This window comes from Pseudophryne corroboree, chromosome 1 (assembly GCF_028390025.1).
Source record: "Pseudophryne corroboree isolate aPseCor3 chromosome 1, aPseCor3.hap2, whole genome shotgun sequence".
NCBI classification, from domain to species: Eukaryota; Metazoa; Chordata; class Amphibia; order Anura; family Myobatrachidae; genus Pseudophryne; species Pseudophryne corroboree.
The window spans coordinates 758,864,468-758,890,731 of record NC_086444.1 but is presented as its reverse complement, the minus strand read 5'-3'; the positions used below and the strand labels follow the sequence as shown (position 1 = coordinate 758,890,731).

Here is a 26,264-nt window from a genome sequence, read left to right as displayed (position 1 = left end):
CACAAACACCGGGCCCATTTAGGAGTGGCACTGCAGTGTCACGCAGGATGTCCCTTCCAAACAACCCTCCCCAATCAGCACATGACGCAAAGAAAAAAAGAGGCGCAATGAGGTAGCTGACTGTGTGAGTAAGATTAGCGACCCTAGTGGCCGACACAAACACCGGGCCCATTTAGGAGTGGCACTGCAGTGTCACGCAGGATGTCCCTTCCAAAAAACCCTCCCCAATCAGCACATGACGCAAAGAAAAAAAGAGGCGCAATGAGGTAGCTGACTGTGTGAGTAAGATTAGCGACCCTAGTGGCCGACACAAACACCGGGCCCATTTAGGAGTGGCACTGCAGTGTCACGCAGGATGTCCCTTCCAAAAAACCCTCCCCAAACAGCACATGACGCAAAGAAAAATAAAAGAAAAAAGAGGTGCAAGATGGAATTGTCCTTGGGCCCTCCCACCCACCCTTATGTTGTATAAACAAAACAGAACATGCACACTTTAACCAACCCATCATTTCAGTGACAGGGTCTGCCACACGACTGTGACTGATATGACGGGTTGGTTTGGACCCCCCCCAAAAAAGAAGCAATTAATCTCTCCTTGCACAAACTGGCTCTACAGAGGCAAGATGTCCACCTCATCATCACCCTCCGATATATCACCGTGTACATCCCCCTCCTCACAGATTATCAATTCGTCCCCACTGGAATCCACCATCTCAGCTCCCTGTGTACTTTGTGGAGGCAATTGCTGCTGGTCAATGTCTCCGCGGAGGAATTGATTATAATTCATTTTAATGAACATCATCTTCTCCACATTTTCTGGATGTAACCTCGTACGCCGATTGCTGACAAGGTGAGCGGCAGCACTAAACACTCTTTCGGAGTACACACTTGTGGGAGGGCAACTTAGGTAGAATAAAGCCAGTTTGTGCAATGGCCTCCAAATTGCCTCTTTTTCCTGCCAGTATAAGTATGGACTGTGTGACGTGCCTACTTGGATGCGGTCACTCATATAATCCTCCACCATTCTTTCAATGGTGAGAGAATCATATGCAGTGACAGTAGACGACATGTCCGTAATCGTTGTCAGGTCCTTCAGTCCGGACCAGATGTCAGCATCAGCAGTCGCTCCAGACTGCCCTGCATCACCGCCAGCGGGTGGGCTCGGAATTCTGAGCCTTTTCCTCGCACCCCCAGTTGCGGGAGAATGTGAAGGAGGAGATGTTGACAGGTCGCGTTCCGCTTGACTTGACAATTTTCTCACCAGCAGGTCTTTCAACCCCAGCAGACTTGTGTCTGCCGGAAAGAGAGATCCAAGGTAGGCTTTAAATCTAGGATCGAGCACGGTGGCCAAAATGTAGTGCTCTGATTTCAACAGATTGACCACCCGTGAATCCTTGTTAAGCGAATTAAGGGCTCCATCCACAAGTCCCACATGCCTAGCGGAATCGCTCCGTGTTAGCTCCTCCTTCAATGTCTCCAGCTTCTTCTGCAAAAGCCTGATGAGGGGAATGACCTGACTCAGGCTGGCAGTGTCTGAACTGACTTCACGTGTGGCAAGTTCAAAGGGCATCAGAACCTTGCACAACGTTGAAATCATTCTCCACTGCGCTTGAGACAGGTGCATTCCACCTCCTATATCGTGCTCAATTGTATAGGCTTGAATGGCCTTTTGCTGCTCCTCCAACCTCTGAAGCATATAGAGGGTTGAATTCCACCTCGTTACCACTTCTTGCTTCAGATGATGGCAGGGCAGGTTCAGTAGTTTTTGGTGGTGCTCCAGTCTTCTGTACGTGGTGCCTGTACGCCGAAAGTGTCCCGCAATTTTTCTGGCCACCGACAGCATCTCTTGCACGCCCCTGTCGTTTTTTAAATAATTCTGCACCACCAAATTCAAGGTATGTGCAAAACATGGGACGTGCTGGAATTTGCCCATATTTAATGCACACACAATATTGCTGGCGTTGTCCGATGCCACAAATCCACAGGAGAGTCCAATTGGGGTAAGCCATTCCGCGATGATCTTCCTCAGTTGCCGTAAGAGGTTTTCAGCTGTGTGCGTATTCTGGAAACCGGTGATACAAAGCGTAGCCTGCCTAGGAAAGAGTTGGCGTTTGCGAGATGCTGCTACTGGTGCCGCCGCTGCTGTTCTTGCGGCGGGAGTCCATACATCTACCCAGTGGGCTGTCACAGTCATATAGTCCTGACCCTGCCCTGCTCCACTTGTCCACATGTCCGTGGTTAAGTGGACATTGGGTACAGCTGCATTTTTTAGGACACTGGTGACTCTTTTTCTGAGGTCTGTGTAAATTTTCGGTATCGCCTGCCTAGAGAAATGGAACCTAGATGGTATTTGGTACCGGGGACACAGTACCTCCAACAAGTCTCTAGTTGGCTCTGCAGTAATGATGGATACCGGAACCACGGTTCTCACCACCCAGGATGCCAAGGCCTCAGTTATCCGCTTTGCAGTAGGATGACTGCTGTGATATTTAATCTTCCTCGCAAAGGACTGTTGGACAGTCAATTGCTTGGTGGAAGTAGTAAAAGTGGTCTTACGACTTCCCCTCTGGGATGACCATCGACTCCCAGCAGCAACAACAGCAGCGCCAGCAGCAGTAGGCGTTACACGCAAGGATGCATCGGAGGAATCCCAGGCAGGAGAGGACTCGTCAGAATTGCCAGTGACATTGCCTGCAGGACTATTGGCATTCCTGGGGAAGGAGGAAATTGACACTGAGGGAGTTGGTGGGGTGGTTTGCGTGAGCTTGGTTACAAGAGGAAGGGATTTACTGGTCAGTGGACTGCTTCCGCTGTCACCCAAAGTTTTTGAACTTGTCACTGACTTATTATGAATGCGCTGCAGGTGACGTATAAGGGAGGATGTTCCGAGGTGGTTAACGTCCTTACCCCTACTTATTACAGCTTGACAAAGGGAACACACGGCTTGACACCTGTTGTCCGCATTTCTGTTGAAATAGTTCCACACCGAAGAGCTGATTTTTTTGGTATTTTCACCAGGCATGTCAACGGCCATATTCCTCCCACGGACAACAGGTGTCTCCCCGGGTGCCTGACTTAAACAAACCACCTCACCATCAGAATCCTCCTGGTCAATTTCCTCCCCAGCGCCAGCAACACCCATATCCTCCTCATCCTGGTGTACTTCAACACTGACATCTTCAATCTGACTATCAGGAACTGGACTGCGGGTGCTCCTTCCAGCACTTGCAGGGGGCGTGCAAATGGTGGAAGGCGCATGCTCTTCACGTCCAGTGTTGGGAAGGTCAGGCATCGCAACCGACACAATTGGACTCTCCTTGTGGATTTGGGATTTCGAAGAATGCACAGTTCTTTGCGGTGCTACTGCTTTTGCCAGCTTGAGTCTTTTCATTTTTCTAGCGAGAGGCTGAGTGCCTCCATCCTCATGTGAAGCTGAATGAACCACTAGCCATGAACATAGGCCAGGGCCTCAGCCGTTCCTTGCCACTCCGTGTGGTAAATGGCATATTGGCAAGTTTACGCTTCTCCTCCGACAATTTTATTTTAGGTTTTGGAGTCCTTTTTTTACTGATATTTGGTGTTTTGGATTTGACATGCTCTGTACTATGACATTGGGCATCGGCCTTGGCAGACGACGTTGCTGGCATTTCATCGTCTCGGCCATGACTAGTGGCAGCAGCTTCAGCACGAGGTGGAAGTGGATCTTGATCTTTCCCTAATTTTGGAACCTCAACATTTTTGTTCTCCATATTTTAATAGGCACAACTAAAAGGCACCTCAGGTAAACAATGGAGATGGATGGATACTAGTATACAATTATGGACGGACTGCCGAGTGCCGACACAGAGGTAGCTACAGCCGTGAACTACCGTACTGTGTCTGCTGCTAATATAGACTGGTTGATAAAGAGATGTCGTAGTATGTATGTATGAAGAAGAAAGAAAAAAAAACCACGGTTAGGTGGTATACAATTATGGACGGACTGCCGAGTGCCGACACAGAGGTTGCCACAGCCGTGAACTACCGTACTGTACTGTGTCTGCTGCTAATATAGACTGGTTGATAAAGAGATGTCGTAGTATGTATGTATGAAGAAGAAAGAAAAAAAAACCACGGGTAGGTGGTATACAATTATGGACGGACTGCCGAGTGCCGACACAGAGGTAGCCACAGCCGTGAACTACCGTACTGTACTGTGTCTGCTGCTAATATAGACTGGTTGATAAAGAGATGTAGTAGTATGTATGTATAAAGAAGAAAGAAAAAAAAACCACGGGTAGGTGGTATACAATTATGGACGGACTGCCGAGTGCCGACACAGAGGTAGCCACAGCCGTGAACTACCGTACTGTACTGTGTCTGCTGCTAATATAGACTGGTTGATAAAGAGATGTCGTAGTATGTATGTATGAAGAAGAAAAAAAAAACCACGGTTAGGTGGTATACAATTATGGACGGACTGCCGAGTGCCGACACAGAGGTAGCCACAGCCGTGAACTACCGTACTGTACTGTGTCTGCTGCTAATATAGACTGGTTGATAAAGAGATGTCGTAGTATGTATGTATGAAGAAGAAAGAAAAAAAAACCACGGTTAGGTGGTATACAATTATGGACGGACTGCCGAGTGCCGACACAGAGGTAGCCACAGCCGTGAACTACCGTACTGTACTGTGTCTGCTGCTAATATAGACTGGTTGATAAAGAGATGTCGTAGTATGTATGTATAAAGAAGAAAGAAAAAAAAACCACGGTTAGGTGGTATACAATTATGGACGGACTGCCGAGTGCCGACACAGAGGTAGCCACAGCCGTGAACTACCGTACTGTACTGTGTCTGCTGCTAATATAGACTGGTTGATAAAGAGATGTCGTAGTATGTATGTATGAAGAAGAAAGAAAAAAAAACCACGGTTAGGTGGTATACAATTATGGACGGACTGCCGAGTGCCGACACAGAGGTAGCCACAGCCGTGAACTACCGTACTGTACTGTGTCTGCTGCTAATATAGACTGGTTGATAAAGAGATGTCGTAGTATGTATGTATAAAGAAGAAAGAAAAAAAAAACACGGTTAGGTGGTATACAATTATGGACGGACTGCCGAGTGCCGACACAGAGGTAGCCACAGCCGTGAACTACCGTACTGTACTGTGTCTGCTGCTAATATAGACTGGTTGATAAAGAGATGTAGTAGTATGTATGTATAAAGAAGAAAGAAAAAAAAACCACGGGTAGGTGGTATACAATTATGGATGGACTGCCGAGTGCCGACACAGAGGTAGCTACAGCCGTGAACTACCGTACTGTGTCTGCTGCGACTGGATGATAAATAATGATATAAAAAATATATATATATCACTACTGCAGCCGGACAGGTATATATATTATATAATGACGGACCTGCTGGACACTGTCTGTCAGCAGAATGAGTTTTTTATAGAATAAAAAAAAAAACACCACACAAGTGAAGTCACACGACGAGTGTTTAACTTTTTCAGGCAATCACAATATAGTATACTACTAACTATACTGGTGGTCAGTGTGGTCAGGTCACTGGTCAGTCACACTGGCAGTGGCACTCCTGCAGCAAAAGTGTGCACTGTTTAATTTTAATATAATATGTACTCCTGGCTCCTGCTATAACCTATAACTGGCACTGCAGTGCTCCCCAGTCTCCCCCACAATTATAAGCTGTGTGAGCTGAGCACAGTCAGATATATAATATATACATAGATGATGCAGCACACTGGGCTGAGCAGTGCACACAGATATGGTATGTGACTGTCTTGTACTCCTGGCTCCTGCTATAACCTATAACTGGCACTGCAGTGCTCCCCAGTCTCCCCCACAATTATAAGCTGTGTGAGCTGAGCACAGTCAGATATATAATATATACATAGATGATGCAGGCATGCAGCACACTGGGCTGAGCAGTGCACACAGATATGGTATGTGACTGAGTCACTGTGTGTACCGTTTTTTTCAGGCAGAGAACGGATATATTAAATAAAACAACTGCACTGCTGGTGGTCACTGTGGTCAGTCACTAAACTCTGCACTCTCTTCTACAGTATCAGCCTCAGGTCAATCTCTCTCTCTCTCTCCTAATCTAAATGGAGAGGACGCCAGCCACGTCCTCTCCCTATCAATCTCAATGCACGTGTGAAAATGGCGGCGACGCGCGGCTCCTTATATAGAATCCGAGTCTCGCGAGAATCCGACAGCGTCATGATGACGTTCGGGCGCGCTCGGGTTAACCGAGCAAGGCGGGAAGATCCGAGTCGCTCGGACCCGTGAAAAAAAACATGAAGTTCGTGCGGGTTCGGATTCAGAGAAACCGAACCCGCTCATCTCTAGTGAGTACAAAACATCAATACTAACATTGCAGTAAAACCACAGATATGGAGTCAAGGGGAAGGCTCAACAGCTCTCAGTAGTCCTATACTTATTGTATGGGAACAGACAGTTTCAGAATCGCTGAGGGGAGGAGACAAAAGCCACGCACTGGTGGAAAAGATAGTGCAAGAGAAGAACAGAACGTTAGAGGGCCCTGCCTGAGAGCTAACATTTTTGAATGGCACTACATTACAATCAAGTATGTCAAATTCCTGTCAGCCAGAATTGGCACGATTGTCTCCATTTGCTGATATATTTTTGTGTATGACATTTTGGTTGAGATTTGTTTCATGAGTCTATAATTAAGACATTTAGGTACGCCTAAATACAATATCAGTGCAGAGAGTTACAGTACCAACTAGAATGTGTTGACTAGAGTTGCATTATTTACAATTCAAACTTTTTAATATTGGGACGACTAAAGGCCCATACACACTAAAAGACTTGGAACAATGTGAAAGATGAACAATGTGGAAGATGAGCTAACAAACGATATTGAGTGTACACACTGAGCTTTGTTACAAACAATCTGAATGATGAACGATCTGCTCGGCTGGGATTGGGGGGACTGAGCTGCATGCATGGATGACTGATAACCTGCTTCCAACGACCAGGGGGGCGCGCATCGTTCATCTTTTGCTGTGTACACACTAGAACGATTTGGAAGATCTGAACGATTTGATCGATCATAATCGTTGTTATCGCTCATATCTTTGGAAAATATCTTCTAGTGCAGTGGTCTACAACCTTAATTGGGGTGTGAGCTACATTTGGAAAATAAAACCTCTGGTAGAGCTACCCTCTTCCCCCCAATGCACGCGCATTCCTGTGAAAGTGGGTGCGGGCTCACAAAAGTGGGCATGACCTCACAAAAGTGGGTGTTGCCTCGCAACAGTAATGCCCCCGCATAGTGCCAGATACACAAGTAATGCCCCCCCCAGCAGTGCCAGATACACAAATAATTCCCCCCAACAGTGCCAGATACACAAATAATTCCCCCCAACAGTGCCAGATACACAAATAATGCCCCCCAGCAGTGCCAGATAAACAAGTAATGCCCCCTAGCAGTGCCAGATACACAAATAATTCCCCCCAACAGTGCCAGATACACAAATAATGCCCCCCAGCAGTGCCAGATAAACAAGTAATGCCCCCTAGCAGTGCCAGATACACAAATAATGCCCCCGCAGCAGTGCCAGATACACAAATAATGCCCCCCAGCAGTGCCAGTTAAACAAGTAATGCCCCCCAGCAGTGCCAGATACACAAATAATGCCCCCCAGCAGTGCCAGATAAACAAGTAATGCCCCCAGCAGTGCCAGATACACAAATAATGCCCCCCCAGCAGTGCCAGATAAACAAGTAATGCCCCCCAGCAGTGCCAGATAAACAAGTAATGCCCCCTAGCAGTGCCAGATACACAAATAATACCCCCCCCAGCAGTGCCAGATACACAAATAATGCCCCCCAGCAGTGCCAGTTAAACAAGTAATGCCCCCCAGCAGTGCCAGATACACAAATAATGCCCCCCAGCAGTGCCAGATAAAGTAATGCCCCCCAGCAGTGACAGATACACAAATAATGCCCCCAGCAGTGCCAGATAAACAAATAATGCCCCTCAGCAGTGCCAGATAAACAAATAATGCCCCCCAGCAGTGCCAGATACATGTGATACCGCCTAGCAGTGCCAGATACATGTAATTCCCCCATTAGTGACAGATACAACAGTAGTGCTCACAATTTTGCCCCCGCAGCCACTGCTGTGTCTGAGGGGAGGAGATGAGGAGAGCCCACTAGCGCAGCGTGTCTCCTGCTCCGTCTGAAATACTGGCGCTGCTGACGTCTCCGGCCGCTCGGCCATTTGAAATATGGTGCGGACCACCAGCCAATCAGGAGCTGGCGCGCGAGCTCTGATTTGCTGACCGCTGACACCATATTAATATGCACCCACCGCCACTGCCGCCGTGAGCTACTTAGTAAGCGGTGCCGAGCTACCCGTCATTCGTGAGCGACGGGTTGGCGACCGCTGTTCTAGTTTATGGGCCTCAATACTGTAATTGTACTTTACATTAATCAGGATATAGGTTAGTGGCACTTTCCTGCATACAGTTTACAAACCCTTCTCCTGCAGTCAGAGCCGTAACTAGACATTTTGGTGCCCTTGGTTGAGAAAGTGCATTGGCACACCCCATGCCATAGACACTTGTACTTAACCAATGTGTTTTCAAATATAAAAAAAACTTTTTATAGGTTTATCGGCCCCTCATACTTTATTTTATGCCAATCATTTCCCCGCCTATTATATGCAGTATGCCCATCACTCCTCTATATATTCCATGGCCATAACTCATTTATATAGTGTATGCCCATCACCCCCTTATATATTCCATGGCCATCACATGCATTGCAATCAGCATTAGGGATTTTAGTGCCAAATGAGCATGGCGGGCTGGGAAACAGCCATGCCAGCCCCAAGACACAGCGCCCTGCACCAGACGCACCACCCTACTTATGGTAGTAGTACTTCTTTGATGAGCCAAAGCTTTGGTTATAATAAATGCATAGATATACTCGACTGCAATGATTTCTAACAAATAAACATATTATGTATTTCCTCCAGTGGCTGAAAAAACCAAAGAACAAGTTTCTCATGTGGGTGGCGCAGTTGTTACAGGAATGACGGCCGTAGCACACAAGACCGTAGAGGGCGCTGGAAACATTGCTGCTGCTACAGGGCTGGTGAAGAAGGATCAAGTGGGTAAACAGGTACGGTCATACAAATAGGTTGTGAGATAAAGAGAGAGAGAAAGTATTTTGTGAATATGATATGTGAGACAGAAGTCATTTGGAGGAGTCATGAACAGTCAGTGAAGCACCAGTGACCAGTTATACTTTTCAGCAGTCTCTTTTTTAGCTTAGTGGTACTAGGTCTGTTCTGTCATGCTGCACACTCCTGGGTCACACATTTTGGATGCCACTGGGTCTGGTGTGTTAATTGCTATTGGGTCCAACCTATAAGAGGCTACTTTGCCACAAATGCTGAGTACTGCTGTTCACATGTGCTGGAAGTTGCTGGCGCACATGGTGGATGCTGTTGGATTAAGTTGACATATGCTCCTTGGCCATTTTACAATGTGTTTTACAGTGGAAATTTTGGTGTACTATAATTTTTTTAATTAAATGTAGTAATAATGTTAAAGATACAGCCATATTTTGATGTGAAGCTATATATATATGTGAAGCTATATATATATGTGAAGCTATATATATATATATATATATATATATATATATATATATATATATATATATAAAATCCATATTAAACCATCATTCATAAATTCGTTTTATAACAGCACACATTCAGGTAGGAAATGTTCTGGCATTCTCCAAACCTGGATTTGACTATCACAATTCCAAATGTTAAAGCATGATTCATAACTCAAGAGAATACATTTCCACTTCTCCATAGTTCAAAGGGCAGTGTTCTTTACACCCCAAATTTGGTACTGCACATTGCAATCTGAGCTTGTGTGGCCTATCATTTGAAACAATTTACAAACAGAAATCCATGCATAGGAAAAAATAATCCTCCCCTGCACATATCATATCGCCCAATGGGGGTCATTCCGAGTTGTTCGCTCGCAAGCGGATTTTAGCAGATTTGCTCATGCTAAGCCGCCGCCTACCTGGAGTGAATCTTAGCATCTTAAAATTGCGTACGATGTATTCGCAATATTGCGATTACACACCTCGTAGCAGTTTCTGAGTAGCTTCAGACTTACTCGGCATCTGCGATCAGTTCAGTGCTTGTCGTTCCTGGTTTGACGTCATAAACACACCCAGCGTTCGCCCAGACACTCCTCCGTTTCTCCGGCCACTCCTGCGTTTTTTTCCGGAAACGGTAGCGTTTTTTCCCAAACGCCCATAAAACGGCCTGTTTCCGCCCAGTAACACCAATTTCCTGTCAATCACATTACGATCGCCAGAACGATGAAAAAGCTGTGAGTAAAATTCCTAACTGCATAGCAAATTTACTTGGCGCAGTCGCAGTGCGAACATTGCGCATGCGCATTAAGCGGAAAATCGCTGCGATGCGAAGATTTTTACCGAGCGAACAACTCGGAATGACCCCCCATGTTTGGACATTCTGGTGTGCATGAGAAAAGGGTGTTGTCACATCACGTGTGCATGGCCATATTACATTGTGTGCATGGCCATATTACATTGTGTGCATGGCCATATTACATTGTGTGCATGGCCATATTCCATTGGACTGCCCCAATACCATTCCCCTCCCCTAAAAACTCCCTCTAATTGTCAGTTTTAAATAGAACATATGTTACAACTGTCCTCAAGCACAAAGTTCCTGAACAGCTAGGATATACTGTATCGATATTTATGTCTAAGATCAGTCCAGGAAAATTTAACACATTACAATTTGCGTTTTAAGTTCTACACTACTTAGACAACCAGTCTTGATATGTACTGTATTTGTTAGGGCACACTATGCTATTTCAGTTTGAACTATTTGTTAAATTCTTAATATTAAAATATAATTCTATCAAATAAATGACTTCCATGAAATATATTAGGCCCTGACATACATCTGTTTGCTAATACAACAGAGAGACAGTCACACCTGGCTTTCTTTTGGGTAATATTATTATTTAGGTAAGTTGACCTTGGTATCAGATGGTGTAACTGGGAGCAACTGGGTATTCACATGTATGCTACCGTATATGTTCCAATTGCGTGTGATGGTGTGTAGGCAGAAATATGGCCTATTGAAAATGTAGTGTACGCATAGAGTAAGCAGAGATCTGCTTGATTTCAGATGGATCTCTGGTACTAAGGATATAGATTGGGCAAATGAACATTGATAGTGATTACAGTTGCTTTCATAAGCAGATGGATAGTGCGAGCAAATAGATATAGCTAACTCTGAATACAGGCAAAGATCCATATTTATTTCTGAGCATACAACGCAGCCGCATTGATCATCTCAGAGATGTGATATCACTGCATTTCCCCTTCCCTCTCCAGTATGGCATTTTCTAAACAAGACAACTGTTGATGGGGTGGACACACACTCCTATACAAGGTATTTCTGTGGTTACAATAAAAAAACAAAAATGTAGACACATTTGCAGATTAAATATATATGATGTAATCTGGATATTATTTAAACATATAATAATGATTGACAAGTAGAAATATATGTATTATTAATAAGCAAATTAAAGCTGTCAGACAGAATGTATCTTAACAGAAAAGAGTACATTACTAAAATAACAAGCATCTTTTAGAAAATAAGCATTCTGGTGAATACCAGTTTGTCATTCAATTTAGCTGCATATCTGTGTTGCTCGATGGAGCAAGATTGTACTTCAGTCTTCCAATAACAAATAGCTTTATTAGCCACAGAATGTGGATAAGTGCGTAGATTTTGGGAGACTTAAGACAAATTTAGGTTTAGGATAGAAATTGAAAAACATATATATTGCTTAGTTGATTGCTGTACAGTATACATTCCATAGAAAGTGGAGGATTGTAGTGAGGTTCAATATGGAATGTTAGTGGGCTTGGCCATGTGGATCTGCCTGGATCTGCAACATTAGCCCACCTTATCTCCTTCTCTTCTCAAGTCTTTTTATACCTCCCCTTCTACTTCCTGTCTATTTTTCCTTCCCATCTCTGCTTTTCCTTTTCTCCAAAACCATGCTCTGTCCATGAAGCTCTGCAGTGGTCCCCTTTGCTATCCGGCCTCACCCTGCTGCTCGGACAACTTCTCCTGCTCCCTTGTGATGCTCCTAGTTTCTTGCTTTCAGCCACTCATCTCTGCAGCCCACCCTGCCTACTTTATACCAGCCAAGGACTTTCCCCTAGTTGAGCCCCACTCTCCTAGTGTATGGTAATGTATATGGGCACTGAAACCCTATAACCATAAATTCAGGTGCTCCCTTCTTCCTTCGCAATTTTCTCTCCTTCTGTTGCCCCTCTCAGTTTCCTGACTTCTGTTTTCTGACCCTTACATGCCTCTTCCTCCTTATTTTACCAGCCACTTTCTGGACTATCCACCTACCCAGAAAGTTAAGGTCTTCATTCGCAGCAGTATTAATATGTTGTACAGTATGCCAGATTCAACCTCACATTGTCTCCGTTGTGATTATCTACATTTTAGTTGCCTAACTCACCAATATATCCCATTATACCCAGGTAGCTTTGCAATGTGATGTTGCCCCCTTCTTCCACAGCATGTCTTTCCCCCACCGTTGAGCGTCCCACTATGATCCAGTGCTCCAAGTTTTGACCCTGCAGCCCTCGGAGATGGGCTTTTGCCTGGTCAGCTTGATAAAATAGAACAGTGACAGTTTGCCTGCAGGATCCTCCCATGAAGCTATGAACTTGACAGTAGCACCATCTCTTTCCAGCCAGCAGAATGCTACTTTTGGTCTGGATGGTGCTGATGAGAATGAGATTATTGGGAGTGCAACATAGGTATGAGTTACGTTTGTCACAACTCTAGTAGTGTGTCTTAATATTTTCTATATAGATATGCAAATATGCTAATGCAAACCTAGGGGAGTGGTCAAGAAAAGAAAGTTTCTGTTGTGAGCAAAGGTTGTGATGACATGGTACATTGCACTAATACAGCAGTGCTCAGGGACATTTGTAGGAAGGTCAGGGTTGGGATTTCTTGAGGGAAATATGCAGAAATGTCATTTTTACAAACACAAAAATAGTTTGGCAACAGCCAAGAGTGCTGTGCGGGGAAAGGCAAGGAGATTTATTGTTGCTGCACTAATTGGTTGCAGTGCTTGTGTGTACAGTACATTGCTCATACCTTGCAGTATGACAAAACTAGGGCCTATTGGAAAACTTCTGGTGTGGGAATTGTTTTGAATGTACTGTACAATTGTGGGCATTTGAGATACAGGGGCATATGTAATATGGTCCAAGTTGGCCGGAGGTGCAGTATGCCAGCCGATATCTAACATTTATTTTAAAGTGGCAATCATTTACAAGGCCTGGTTTTGCCTTCTTAATGATTGCTGCTTTAAAAAAATATTTGAGATTGGCCGGTATCCCACACCTCCTGCAAACTCAGACCCTATTACATGCCCCACAGTATCATATTTTGCTGTGATAATGTGCTGGTTGTCCAAGAGATCAATAAGTACTTAACAGTTTTCTTACCCACCTGGTGCTACCGTGTCCTGGAGGCCAACATAGGCTTTAGAGCTCAAACATGTTTGGGCTGGAGAAATTAATAATAAATGCATTGACACATTTTACCTGGGTTACTTTAGTGCACTAAGGGCTGGATTAAGCCATGGTGGCCCAGGGCACTTAAGACAGGGGGGCCCACATCCAGCCCTCCACATCTTGTCAGCACCACTCCCACTTGTCATCCTGCCCGTCCCCACTATGGGACAGAGATAATTAAACAACCTTAAAATCCACATAGAAAAATAAAATATATCATTTTTCATCTCACATGCAAGAATAGCAACAATCATTATACTACTTACACACTGGGACAGGACCCAGGAGGACTCTCTGTGTGTGTCTCTCTCTCCAAAAACAAATGGTCTAATCTGATAACAGGTTACACAGGACCCAGACACCTCAATCTTTACTAACATGTATGGGGAGAGGGGGCAGATGCAGATTTAGGCAGATTTAGGGGTCAGGCTGCCCCTAGGCACAACATTACCCCACCTCCCCCCCTCCAAAAAAAAATATGCCTTTTACTGACAACTCCCTCTTTGCCCCTCCATAGCCTTCTCAATACCCCTTTCATAGCTCACTTATCGCCAGTTCCTTCCATATATCACTGCCCCCCCCCAGCTTTCACAGCTCACAATGCTCTCCTCAGACCTCACTGCCCCCCACAGCTCACACTACCCACCTCACACCTTATTGGTCCCCAGCTTACTATCCAATCACACCTCACTGCCCACATCACCTTTTACTGCTCCTGCACCCATACTACTCACATTTACACACACACACAAACACATGCACACACATGCGCAAATGGCTCCTCTCCTCACCTTCTTTCTCTTTTCTGCTTCTTTTCTTCTATGAGCTTACTCTCACTTGGGATGACTGAGCAGCAAGCGCATCATCATTTCTCTTGCAACTCAGGCTCCACTTTCATTGTCTCAGCCTCTCAGGCATTAATGCCTGGCATTCTGGGAGGAGAAAAGAGGAGTTATATTCCAGTGGAGGGCATGCGTGACCTTGGCAGTGGCAGACACTGGCCAGGTAACTGCAGCTGCCCCCTGGGCAATAGCCCTGTCAGCCCACCCCTTAAGCCATTCCTGGTGATAAATAAAAAAAATGGCCAGCTGCTCAGATGTGGTGGGCAGAGGGAGGGGGGGGGGGGCAGCCTGCTGTGCTGCCTCCAGGAAGTGGTGCCCCTAGGGACATGCCTCACATGCCTAGCTGGGAAATCTGCCACTGGGAGGGTGGAGAAGCTGGAATCTCTGGGTCACCTACAGCCTTCTTGTTGGAATATAGTGCACCTTAAATACCTTGTCTCCTGTGTATACATTACACTGGGTGTGCATCCTCTAGTGTTTACCCTTTAGTGCTGGAGCATCAGGGAGGCGGAGACTGATGATACAGTTCCTCCTGCAGTAGAGAGAGAGAGACGGTTCCTCCCTCCTGTAGTGTGTGTCGCACTGCCTGAGCGGAATGGAGAGCAGTGGGTGGTGTGTGTTCCTTCCAATGGGAGTCAGTCTGCACGGATGTACAGCCTTCCATCCCATACTGTCAGAGTCACATCTTCTGCATTAAAAAGTGTTGTCTTTGTATGTTAATAAACCAGCGTTCTTGTTAACAATCAATTGTGTGGATTAACATCACTATCAAACACCGCAACACTCTGCCAACAGGTTATGGGCCCAGCCCCGCTTGTCTGAGTGATAGCCTAGAACAGAGGTACACAGAACAAAAGTGCAACAGATAAATTTAAAGAAACATTTTATTAAAACGCTGAGAAGATGCATAGCACAGGGCACAGCATGAACTTTGCAAAATTGAAAGGTCACAATACACCCAGGAGCAGTTCCTAACCCAGATTATGTAGACAGAGCCATCGACATGATAAGCTTAGCTATGGAGCAGCATGTTTATTTTATAATCAGTGGGAAAGTGTCAGCTAAGGACATGTGGACAGCCCTACAAAAGGCGTATGAGGACAGAGGTCTGATGAGAAGGATAAGTTTGAGACGCATGCTATATGGGACAAAATTGAGTGCCTGTAAGGACATGAATGATTACATTGATAATATATTGTCAATAGCTCAGCAGTTGGCATCTGTGGGGGCACAGGTGGATGAAGAGGAAGTGGCAATGGCAAACAAAATCTGATGCCCGGATTTGATTTTTTGGTGGTTGTTTTGGAGTCTACTGATACCAAACTGACAACAAAAATTGTAAGGGCCAAGCTACTACAGTTCCAAGAACATATTCCTGTTGCGACCATAGCTGAGGGTTCTGCCTTACTCACAAAAGGGACAAGTTCAAAAAGCTTAAGTTCAAGTGTTTTGTGTGTCACAAGTTGGGGCATAAGGCTTCAGATTGTAGGATGAGAAATTCCAGTGGTGCGCAGAAACAGCGTGACAAACCAAACGAGTCAGCACTGAATGTAGCAGATAGTCACAAGAAGGATTGCTGGTACATGGACTCGGGGGCCACTAGGCATTTCAGTTGCAATCAGCATTGGTTCAGTTCTTTTAACACTGTGTGAACTCACTACAGTAAAAGGAATTGGAAATAAAATCCTTACTGCATCACAAGTTGGGACAATCACAGTGCGTTTAAGAATTGGAGGAGAAACAGTTGTTACAGATATCCAAGATGTATTATTCGTGCCAGATTTGGGAAGTAATCTCATTGCTATCAGCATCCTAGAGAAAAAGGGCCCAGTTTGCGATGGGCAAGTGTATGGTGCAAAATAAAAGAGGGACTGTAATTGTTTCAGCAACCCGGTGCAACCAACTATATGTCCTGGACACTGAGGAGTGTTCTGCACTGATGGCTACTGATGCAAACCAATCAAACATTTGGGTCAGCTAGGATATGACAATGTCCAGAAACTGCTAGATGGAATGGTAACAATAATCGCCATGAGTAACGATGAAATACAATGTGTGAGAGCTGTATAAAAGTAAAACAAACTCGCACCCAATTTCCAAAGTTAGTTAGTAGAGCAGAGACACCACTAGCTCTAGTGCATACTGATGTATGTGGTCCAATGGAGGTAGAATCAAAAAGTGGCTACAGATATTTCATGACACTCATTGATGACGCCACAAGAATGACATATGTATGTTTTATTAAAGAAAAGAGTGAAGTTGTCAACAAAATTGTGGAATACAAAAACATGGTGGAGACTCAGACGGGTCTGAAATGAAAGGTCTTGAGATCTGACAATGGTGGAGAGTATGACAACAAGGTGTTAGCTGCATTCCTTAAAAAACACCGGAACAAAATGGCATGAGTGAACGGGAAAACCGCACAATTGTTGAGAGAGCACGGACTATGTTAAGTGACACAGGCCTAGAAAAAAGATTTTGGGCAGTATCTACTGCAGTATACCTAAAAAATCATGCACCTACAGTAGCTGTAAAAGGTAAGGTGGTCCAATAAAAAGCCAAGTGTTAGTCATCTTCATATCTTCGGGAGCAAAGCTCTTGCACATATACCAAAGAAGAAAAGGAGAAAGTTAGATCCAAAATCCATAGAATGTATTATGCTCGGATGCTGTGAAGAAAGCAAAGGATACAGAGTTTGAGATATTACAAACAAACGTCTTCTTAAATACAGAGAAGTGGTGTTCCATGAAGTAGCACCACTAGCTGGGGCAGTGGAGCAAGAATAAAAACAACATGTATTATTGGTTGTACAGGCAGCAGAAAGCGTGTCTGAAACTGAGAATGTCAATGTAGACAACTAATCAGGAAACAGGAGTTCCATGAGGAGCAACAAAGGTGTTTCAGCCAAGAAATACAGTGAGAAATATGCAAACATAGCTTACTGTGAACCCCAAAACATACAGAGTGAAAGTCAGCAATTGATACAGAGCTGTCAACATGGACTGTTACAATCAACAAACATATATTGAGGCAATACTTTCCAGTATGAAATGTCTGACGCAAAACCAGTAAGCACTCACATTTACAAAGGTGTAAAAATGGTAAAGCCCATGTCACCAAGCAGCAAGGAAGAGAGGAAATTAAAGAGATTCCATATCAGAATGCCGTTGGTAGCTTAATGTACGCAATTAATGGGACTTGTCCTGGCATTACAAAGTCTGTTTGTAATCAATCCTGGGAGGCAACACTGTATTGCAGTTAAAATAATTTTAAGATACCTTAAAGGTACAAGTTCACTAAAGTTGGGATTTACAAAGTCTCAAGATTCCAGTTTAAAAGTTTTCTGTGATGCTGACTGGGGGTCAGATGAGGACAACTGTCATTCCTACACAGGGTATTTGTTTGTATTGGCAGTATGTTGGCCAATCCCGGGATCGGGATTGGCGGGATCCCGAGATTTAGGTCGAAAAATGGCCGGGGATTCAATCCTGGGATTGGAAGCTCCAATCCCGGGGATTGAGGGATCAGCGTTGAGCGTCCACATGATGGTCAAATGCTGCCCGGATTCCTAGTTCTGGGTCCCAAGCACAGCGTGAGAGGTCACGCTACGCTGTCAGCCACTGCTGGGAGCCGCCAGCAGCACTCAAAGGATGTTCCCCTCCCGCCCGCACCCGGTATATGGTGAGTTATATGTGCGGGTCAGGCGGGGCGGGGTGGGGCGAGGGGGCGGCCACCTAGCTAAAAGCCAATCCCGGGTATCCTGGGAATCCCGGGATTGGCCATTTTTCAATCCCGATACCCGGGATTAAAAAAATGGCCCGAGATTGGATTCCCTAATTGGCAGGCACTGCCGTCAACTGGGCGAGCAGGAGCTGCCCTTTCTACTACAGAAGCGGAGTATATGGCACTTACAGAAACATCAAAGGAAGCACTATGGCTAAAAGAGACTTTGTGTAAATTAAGTCTACTTTATCACAGTGAGACCATCAACATTGCGTATTATGGCCCTCATTCCGAGTTGTTCGCTCGCAAGGCGAATGTAGCAGAGTTACACACGCTAAGCCGCCGCCTACTGGGAGTGAATCTTAGCTTCTTAAAATTGCGACCGACGTACGCGCAATATTGCGATTACAAACGAGTTAGCAGTTTCAGAGTAGCTCCAGACTTACTCTGCCTGTGCGATCATTTCAGTGCTTGTCGTTCCTGGTTGACGTCACAAACACACCCAGCGTTCACCCAGGCACTCCCACCGTTTCCCCGGCCACTCCTGCGTTTTTTCCGGAAACGGTAGCGTTTTCAGCCACACGCCCCTGAAACGCCGTGTATCCGCCCAGTAACACCCATTTCCTGTCAATCACATTACGATCGCCGGAGCGAAGAAAAAGCCGTGAGTAAAAATACTTTCTTCATAGTAAAGTTACTTGGCGCAGTCGCAGTGCGAACATTGCGCATGCGTACTAAGCGGATTTTCACTGCGATGCGATGAAAAATACCGAGCGAACAACTCGGAATGAGGGCCTATAACAAGAAACAATAGATTTGTCTTCTAGCACCAAACTTAATGGACAGTCTAAGCATATTGCCATAAGACATCACTTCATTCATGAATTAGTGGAGAATAAGTCCATGAATGTGGAATATGTAGCAAGTGAGGACAATGTTGCCGACATGTTAACAAAGGGACTGTCATCACACCTGCTAAATGTGTTCTTGAAAGAATGTGTACTAGAATATATTTGATGTTGATTTGTTCTTACTGTTTTTTTGCTTCAAAACCATGTTTTCGGAAAAAGGTATGACTTTATTAAAAAGTTTTGATAAAATTTCATGTTCTTTTATACAGTATGTGACTGGAGACAGTCCTGAGCGAGTGGGGGTGTTGTAATATAGTGCACTCAGTACCTTGTGTCCTGTGTATACATTACACTTGGTGTGCATCCTCTAGTGTTTACCCTGGAGCATCAGGGAGGCTGAGACTGATGACACAGTTCCTCCTGCAGTGGAGAGACAGTTCCTCCTGCAGTGGAGAGAAAGACAGTTCCTCCTGTAGCATGTGTCGCACTGCCTGAGCGGGATGGAGAGCAGTGGGCAGTGTGTGTTCCTTCAAATGGGAGTCAGTCTGCACGGATGTGCACCCTTCCATCCCATACTGTCAGAGTCACTACCTTGCCACAGCCGCATGACGTATAGCAATAAGTACTGTGCTTTCACTGTACTAGCCTGTTATATATATGAGTGAGTTACTGCTGCTGCAGAACATCTTCCGCATTAACAAGTGTTGTTTTTGTATGTTAATAAACATTCTGGTTAACTATCAATTGTGTGGATTAACATCACTGTCAACACCGCAACATTCTGCCAACACTTCTCCCCCTTCATATCTCAATATTCAGGTTTAAGGGCCCAAGGGGAGCATTTACCCTTGGTAGTGTGGCGAGTTTATCACAGCCCATATGAGGGCTTGGGTATCTTCCTTGCGGAAGGGTCCAGTACTGTGCCAGGGAAGGTGAGATGGTCCTCTACAACTCAGGTTGCAGCAAGGGTGTGTAGCTATCTCCATGGTTTATTGGCTTGAGCTGAGAGTGACCATTTTCTTATAAGCAATAGGCAAATAAGAATGTGGATCCACAAGCCCAACTTAGAAATTTTCATACAACTATTCAGATACTCCCACTGCTTTCAACTCATTTAATGAGTAGTATGACATCATTAAGGCCAACACTGGCTAAAGTGACTTCCATTATTACATTTTAGTTAAGTTGCAAAAAACAAAAAAGAGTCTTCAGTCAACTGGAATAAGGTAACCTGTCCCTCCTCTCCCTATCCCATTGCTTGCTGTGTAGCTCATGTCACTGAAATACAGTACATAGAGGTTTTAATCCTACTGTGATATAACCTCTACCTTCATTTGATTGTGTGGCAGATTATATTTGTGCTGTAGCTATTACAGTGTTCTGCATGCATGTGCAAAACGCAAAAAAAAATACTGCCCAGCATTTCTTCTACAGTTCTCTAATTTTACGAGATTTAGAATACTCAAGTTTATTGTGTGTGCAAAGTATGATATGTGTTCAGTTGGCTAACAGAAAAGAGAAATCTTGAGGAGATCCCCAAGAGGCATAGGCTATACAAGTTGATGGTTACATTTGGTTCCTCTTACACCAGGCTGTTTAACAAGTGGCAATGCTGGTGTCTACTTTATTGCTTCAACACAATCAACAAATAAGAGATTGTTAAGAGCTTTTTTAAAGAGATTACTTTCAGAAGTAATAATGCCAGTAATAATGCTTAAATTTATTTTGGGTAAAGACATTAGAAATTGCTTTACGGTATACATCCAAACAGTTCATTAAACCAAATTTCTTTGCTTCTACTTGTGAAGAACTGGTCTACGCAAGCTGAAAGTTTTGGAACACCCAGCTATCACCTTGTACAAGAATGGTACCTAACTGGCACTGCCGAATTAGCTTTTTGAATCTATTAGATTGACGAGAGGGTAGTGATACCTAGCTGTTACTTATAAAGTACCCCTAGTGGCAGTCTTCTTCAGCATAAATGTCTTCATTTCAGAACCCTTATAAAACCATGCCTAATACTTAGAGATGTGCATGGAGCCTTGTGTTTTGGCTTTGGCAAAACCACCCACAAGTGTTTTGGTTTGGGATTTCTTTAAAATTGATCAAAACAGATAAAACCACATATTTTTTTGACCTGATGTTATCTTACAGTATTATTATCAATAGAATTCATTTCCAGTCATTCCAGTGTGAAATGGCACCAGAAGTCAAGAGGGAGGGACTAACATGCCATCAAAATCATGCGAGATTCAGTTTTCAGAAACGAGATCTGACCCCAAAGTAACCCGAGCCTTGACTTGGTTTAACTCGAAATCCCAAAGTTCGGGTGTATTAACTGTTCATCTCTACTAATACTACTTTATAATTAAATCTATCACATGCATGGAGAGAAGTGGAAATATGGAACAGCCATGCTTATACAGTAGTACTACAGAGTTAGCGGACATGCACATACTGTACAATTTATAGTTGGTAAATCTAAAAAAAACATGATTGAAGTGGCATGCGGGAAGTACTCTTGGCAATTAGCATAATGTGGATTATGTATGTAAATTATTGTTTATTATTCTTTACTGATTTAGTTTTAATTACACATATTGCTTGACTGAAATAATAATTGAATGCACTCATACTGTTCTATACTGCTAATTATATTTGCATTTGATAAAGCACCAATAATAACTGCATTGAGCAGTACAAGGAGTTCAGCTATTTGCCTGTAACAAAGACACACATACAGTATACTGTATGTATAGTGTATATAGCGCAAATTGACTCTTTATTTGAAAACACTTTATTTGCAAACAAAAGCTTCATGTGTATTCAGTATAGTTATTATTTGCCTACTCTTTAAGTGCCAATTCTATTACTTATGCAAATAAAAGTAATGTGAGGAAGCTTTTTTTATTGCATATTTAATCACATTCTTTTTTGCTTGTTTGTATCAGCTATATGTCACTACAGTACTAATGACGGGCAACATTGTTTTGAGAATATTATATTACATTTATATGTAAAAATAATTGTTTTGTTTTTCTTCCATACTGTACTTCCAATGATTATGAAGTCTTTTTGGGTATTTTAGTTATATTTATGAAAATGCAGAAAAACCTCTCTATCGCTGCATTAATAAAAGATGTTTGTCTGGGAAGCTCAGCAATGATCAGCTCCACAGTAATACTGGCTGCCAGTGGTAAGAGGATCCTTTAGGATCTGGGGTGTTGTGCAGTGTGGAACTGGGAACCTGAACTTTGGCTTCCACCAGGGCCGTATTATCCATAAGGCTGAGTAGACTGAAGCCTAGGGGCCATGCAGGGACTAGGGGCCCGTAATTTTTTTTTGATGAGGCACTGTTAACTGCACCCTAGGGCTCCAATAGTAAAAGGCACTTTGCACTCTGCATCATAGCAAGGTACATTTGTACTCAGCTGAGGTTTGTTTTGAGACAACGGGGGCTGGACAGACAGTGCCCAATTATGCACTTCCACTATGTCAAAAGAGAAATATAAAGGGAGAATGATTGTGCTGTGAGAAAAGAGGCCGGCAGACTTATTTCATCTGGGTAACAGTGACTGTGAATTCTGAAAGTGTACATGATGCCATAAGCTCTGCTTCCCAAACGTCAGCTGTAGCAGGGTGAAAAATTAAAGTGCCGGAGGGTACCTAGGTACCTGAAAGCTTAGGGGACCAGCCAAGGGTTAACATGGCTCTGGCTTGCAGTGCTACTTTTGTGGAAGTAAGTAAACAAGCAAAAAATATATATATAATTTTTTGGGGAAAAAGCATTATTTTAGTAACTAAACATTTTTTTACTGTCTTAACTGCCCCATGGTATCATCTTCCTATCATTGCATAAACTTCATATAGTCTGAGGATTGTCCGTAACATAAACCATAACATCTTAACACTTAACTATAATAAATAAAGACACGGAGACTTGAATTTGGCAGAAATTGTTAGAAATTATTTAAGTGAACCATTAACTGTGAATAATTAAACTAAAGTATGGTGGCCAGAAAGAACGGCTAAACAACCCTATCCCATAGATAACTATCTTACAAAACAGAACTGACGTAAACCTTCCAACACACAAATAGGTATCCGCTCAACCTCCATCCTGACTACCCACCCGTGAAGGTGATGAGGCTGCCACCCGTAAAGGCGGTCCAGCAGATGTAAAACCAGTCAGCGAAGGAGAGCGCACCTAAAATCAACAACCAAATGACCTCCAATTCACTCTTTAATCCAACAAATGTTAACTTGCCGTTCTTTCCCGCCAACAGCGAAGTTCTGTTCCACAGAACTACGCACCACCACCATACCCCTAACCTACCGAACCAACCATTGAAAACAGATCCTCCAAAAACATAGATAGTCCCTGTCCTGTCAAGTGCACACCATCCGGTCTAAACAAGTAGAAGTGCCGAAATTTGATCCGCTGATGCCAAACCACAGCACCGCCATGGGCCACCACAAACTTGGCCACCGCGGCATTCACCTTCCGGCGAGCCACATCGTTCGCTCGACCATCCACCACTCCACGCCAACATAACCGTGGCACCATACAAGACCAGATAAGCCTACAGCCTGGCCAAGAGTCAGAAATCACTTGCAGATCCTGAATAATGGCCAATCGAAGATTCACTGCCTTCCTCCTGCCTAGGTCATTCCCTCCTAAGTGAATCACCAACAGTTTGGGGATGCCAAACCGCCGAACCTGCTCCATAAGCTTCGCTTTCAGGTCATTCCAAAGCATACCACGCACACCTATCCACCGCACATCATCTGAGCCCACAAAACATGGAGCCCCTTCCGTAGCCAAAAATTTGGCTGCCCAATAAACATAGGAATGGCCAAACACCCACACATCACACACATCCACCCGTTGACCTAAAAGGGGGAAAAAACAGATAAACAAATGTGAATATGTGAGGTAAAACCAAACCCAGCCCAGAACAGGAACCAACTATCAGAACGAGGATCTGCCAAAAAGAAAAAAATTGAAATAGAGGACCATAACTTTCCTCTTGAACAAGCTTCAGGCCAATCGAAGCAACAGAAAGACACAAAAGGAAAAAACAAAATAACAAAAAAAGGGGGGATGAGTTAGAGCTGGGAGGGGGGAGGGGTTTGGGGGGAACACAGAATAACTCGGCTGGAGGTGAAACGTAAAAACCTGCTGAGGAACTTGTAATTAGATGCCAATTAGCCGAATTGAATAAATTAAGCCAAATCAGTTAGTCAGTTCAGGCAAAAAATCGCGAAGCACTCCAGACCCCCACTGCCAGCAGTGGCGAGTAGCTAGCCATCCGAGTAGGGAGGACAGGGGAGACAAACAATACAGTACGAACACACTGAACTGAAACACACAACGCAGTAACACAAACAACATGTTAGTAGAACCAACTCGCTTACGCAACAACGGGCCGAATGTAACGCTTATAAGCCGCCGACTTCCAGTGGCCCAAAGCCTTAATTTCGTCCACAGCGCGCCCTGCAGATGCTGCGGAAGTGGCGGCCCCGATTCTGAAGGAATGGGACCCAAAGTCCCTAGGCGAGAGGCCCAAACTGGACAGGCAGCGCAGCATCATCCATGTAAATTGGTACTTCGTCAAAGGCGACCCGTCGTAATGCAGGAGCCAAGACCCTTCAGACGAGGGCCTGACCTCCGCATACCGACCAGCCAATGCCACCGGACAACAGTCCCCACCACCCGAAGGTGTCAAAGTGAGCCAATGCCCTCTACCCATCTGATCAGTTTTGGAGCGGCGCAGCCTGCACAGCACGGACCCCCCACCCACAATAACATCCGCGCGCCACATAAAGGCCTCGGTTTTCGTAGAAGCCGCAACCAGCTCAGAAACCCTGAATGCACCATGGAACGCCATGGAAAAGGCCAGCTGAAACAGGAGCGTTTCAAAACGTGAGTCCGCCACCCCCGCCACCGCCCCTAAGAGGGAAGAAAGCAGGGACGCATCAATAGGGTGTCGGCCATCGGGAGGCACCGGAGCCGAACGCGCCCAACCTCTAAGCGCCCTTGCCAGTAGGAAACCCTTCGTAAAATCCGGCATACCCTTCAATTTAGAATAAAAGGATATCCCGGCAAGGTACCAAGAAACCACGGCCCTCGATCTCCCCGTTACGAAGAGTTGCCAAACGAAGTCTAGAAACAAGCTCTGACCCTTCTTACCTCTAGGCCCTTGGTCACGGGAAAAGTCTTCCCACTCCTTCCAGGCCCTGCAGTATCCAGCGAGAGTGGACGGAGCCAAAGACAGCTCCGCTAGCCCTTCCAATCCGCCATGATGACCTGCCAAACATAAGAAGGGCAGGGCAAAGCTACCGAATCAGCCTCCGGGGCCAACAAACGGAACCTATCTCACTGCCCCCTGGACAATGCGTCGGCGATCCCATTATCTACCCCGGGGACGTGTTGCGCCCTAAACAGAATATTGCAGCGCAAACAGGTTAGCACGAGCCGTGACAACACTCGGAGGACTCGCAGGGCCTTAGCCCTTTGGTTGTTAACCGCATGCACGACCCCCAAGTTATCGCAGCGGAAGAGAATACTGCGATCGCACAGTCGCTCCCCCCAAACCTCCAAGGCCACCATGATGGGAAAGAGCTCCAGCAAACAGGTCGCCGGTCAGCCCCTCCCTCGACCAAGACTCCGGCCAAGAGGCCGCGCACCAAGCCCCGTCGAGATAACAACCGAACCCGATGAGCCCGCCGCTTCTGTAAACAACTGCAAATCGAAACTGTCAACTAGCGGGGCCATCCAGATCCGCACACCATTGAAATCTGCCAGGAACGAAACCCACATAGCGAGGTCCCGCCTAATCTCTGCCGAGAAACGGACAAAATGGTGCGGCCTGGACACCCTGGCCGTGGACCGTTCCAACTTCCGGCAAAAAACCCTGCCCATGGGGATCACCCGACAGGCAAAGTTCAACCGACCTAAGAGGGATTGCGCCTCCCGCAACGTAACCTTACTCCGTCCTGAGCACTGCGCAATGGACTCCCGCAGCTGCACGACCTTATCCTGAGGCAGCCGGCACGCCCCCGCGACCGTATCGATCTCGATACCTAAAAAGGACAAGCAGAAGAGGGGCCCCTCCGTCTTATCCTCGGCCACCGGGACACCAAAATGCCTAAGCAACGCGCGCAGCGAGAACAGCAGG

General features: G+C 45.1%; 1 protein-coding gene across 1 annotated transcript in view; it reads left to right on the top strand.

Moving 5' to 3' along the window:
• SNCA (synuclein alpha) overlaps positions 1–26,264 on the top strand; it is a 179,114-nt gene that overhangs the window by 23,335 nt on the left and 129,515 nt on the right. Inside the window, exon 4 of the mRNA XM_063917266.1 lies at positions 9,019–9,164. Within this exon, the coding sequence (XP_063773336.1) occupies positions 9,019–9,164 (146 nt within the window). The remainder of the gene's footprint in view (positions 1–9,018; positions 9,165–26,264) is intronic.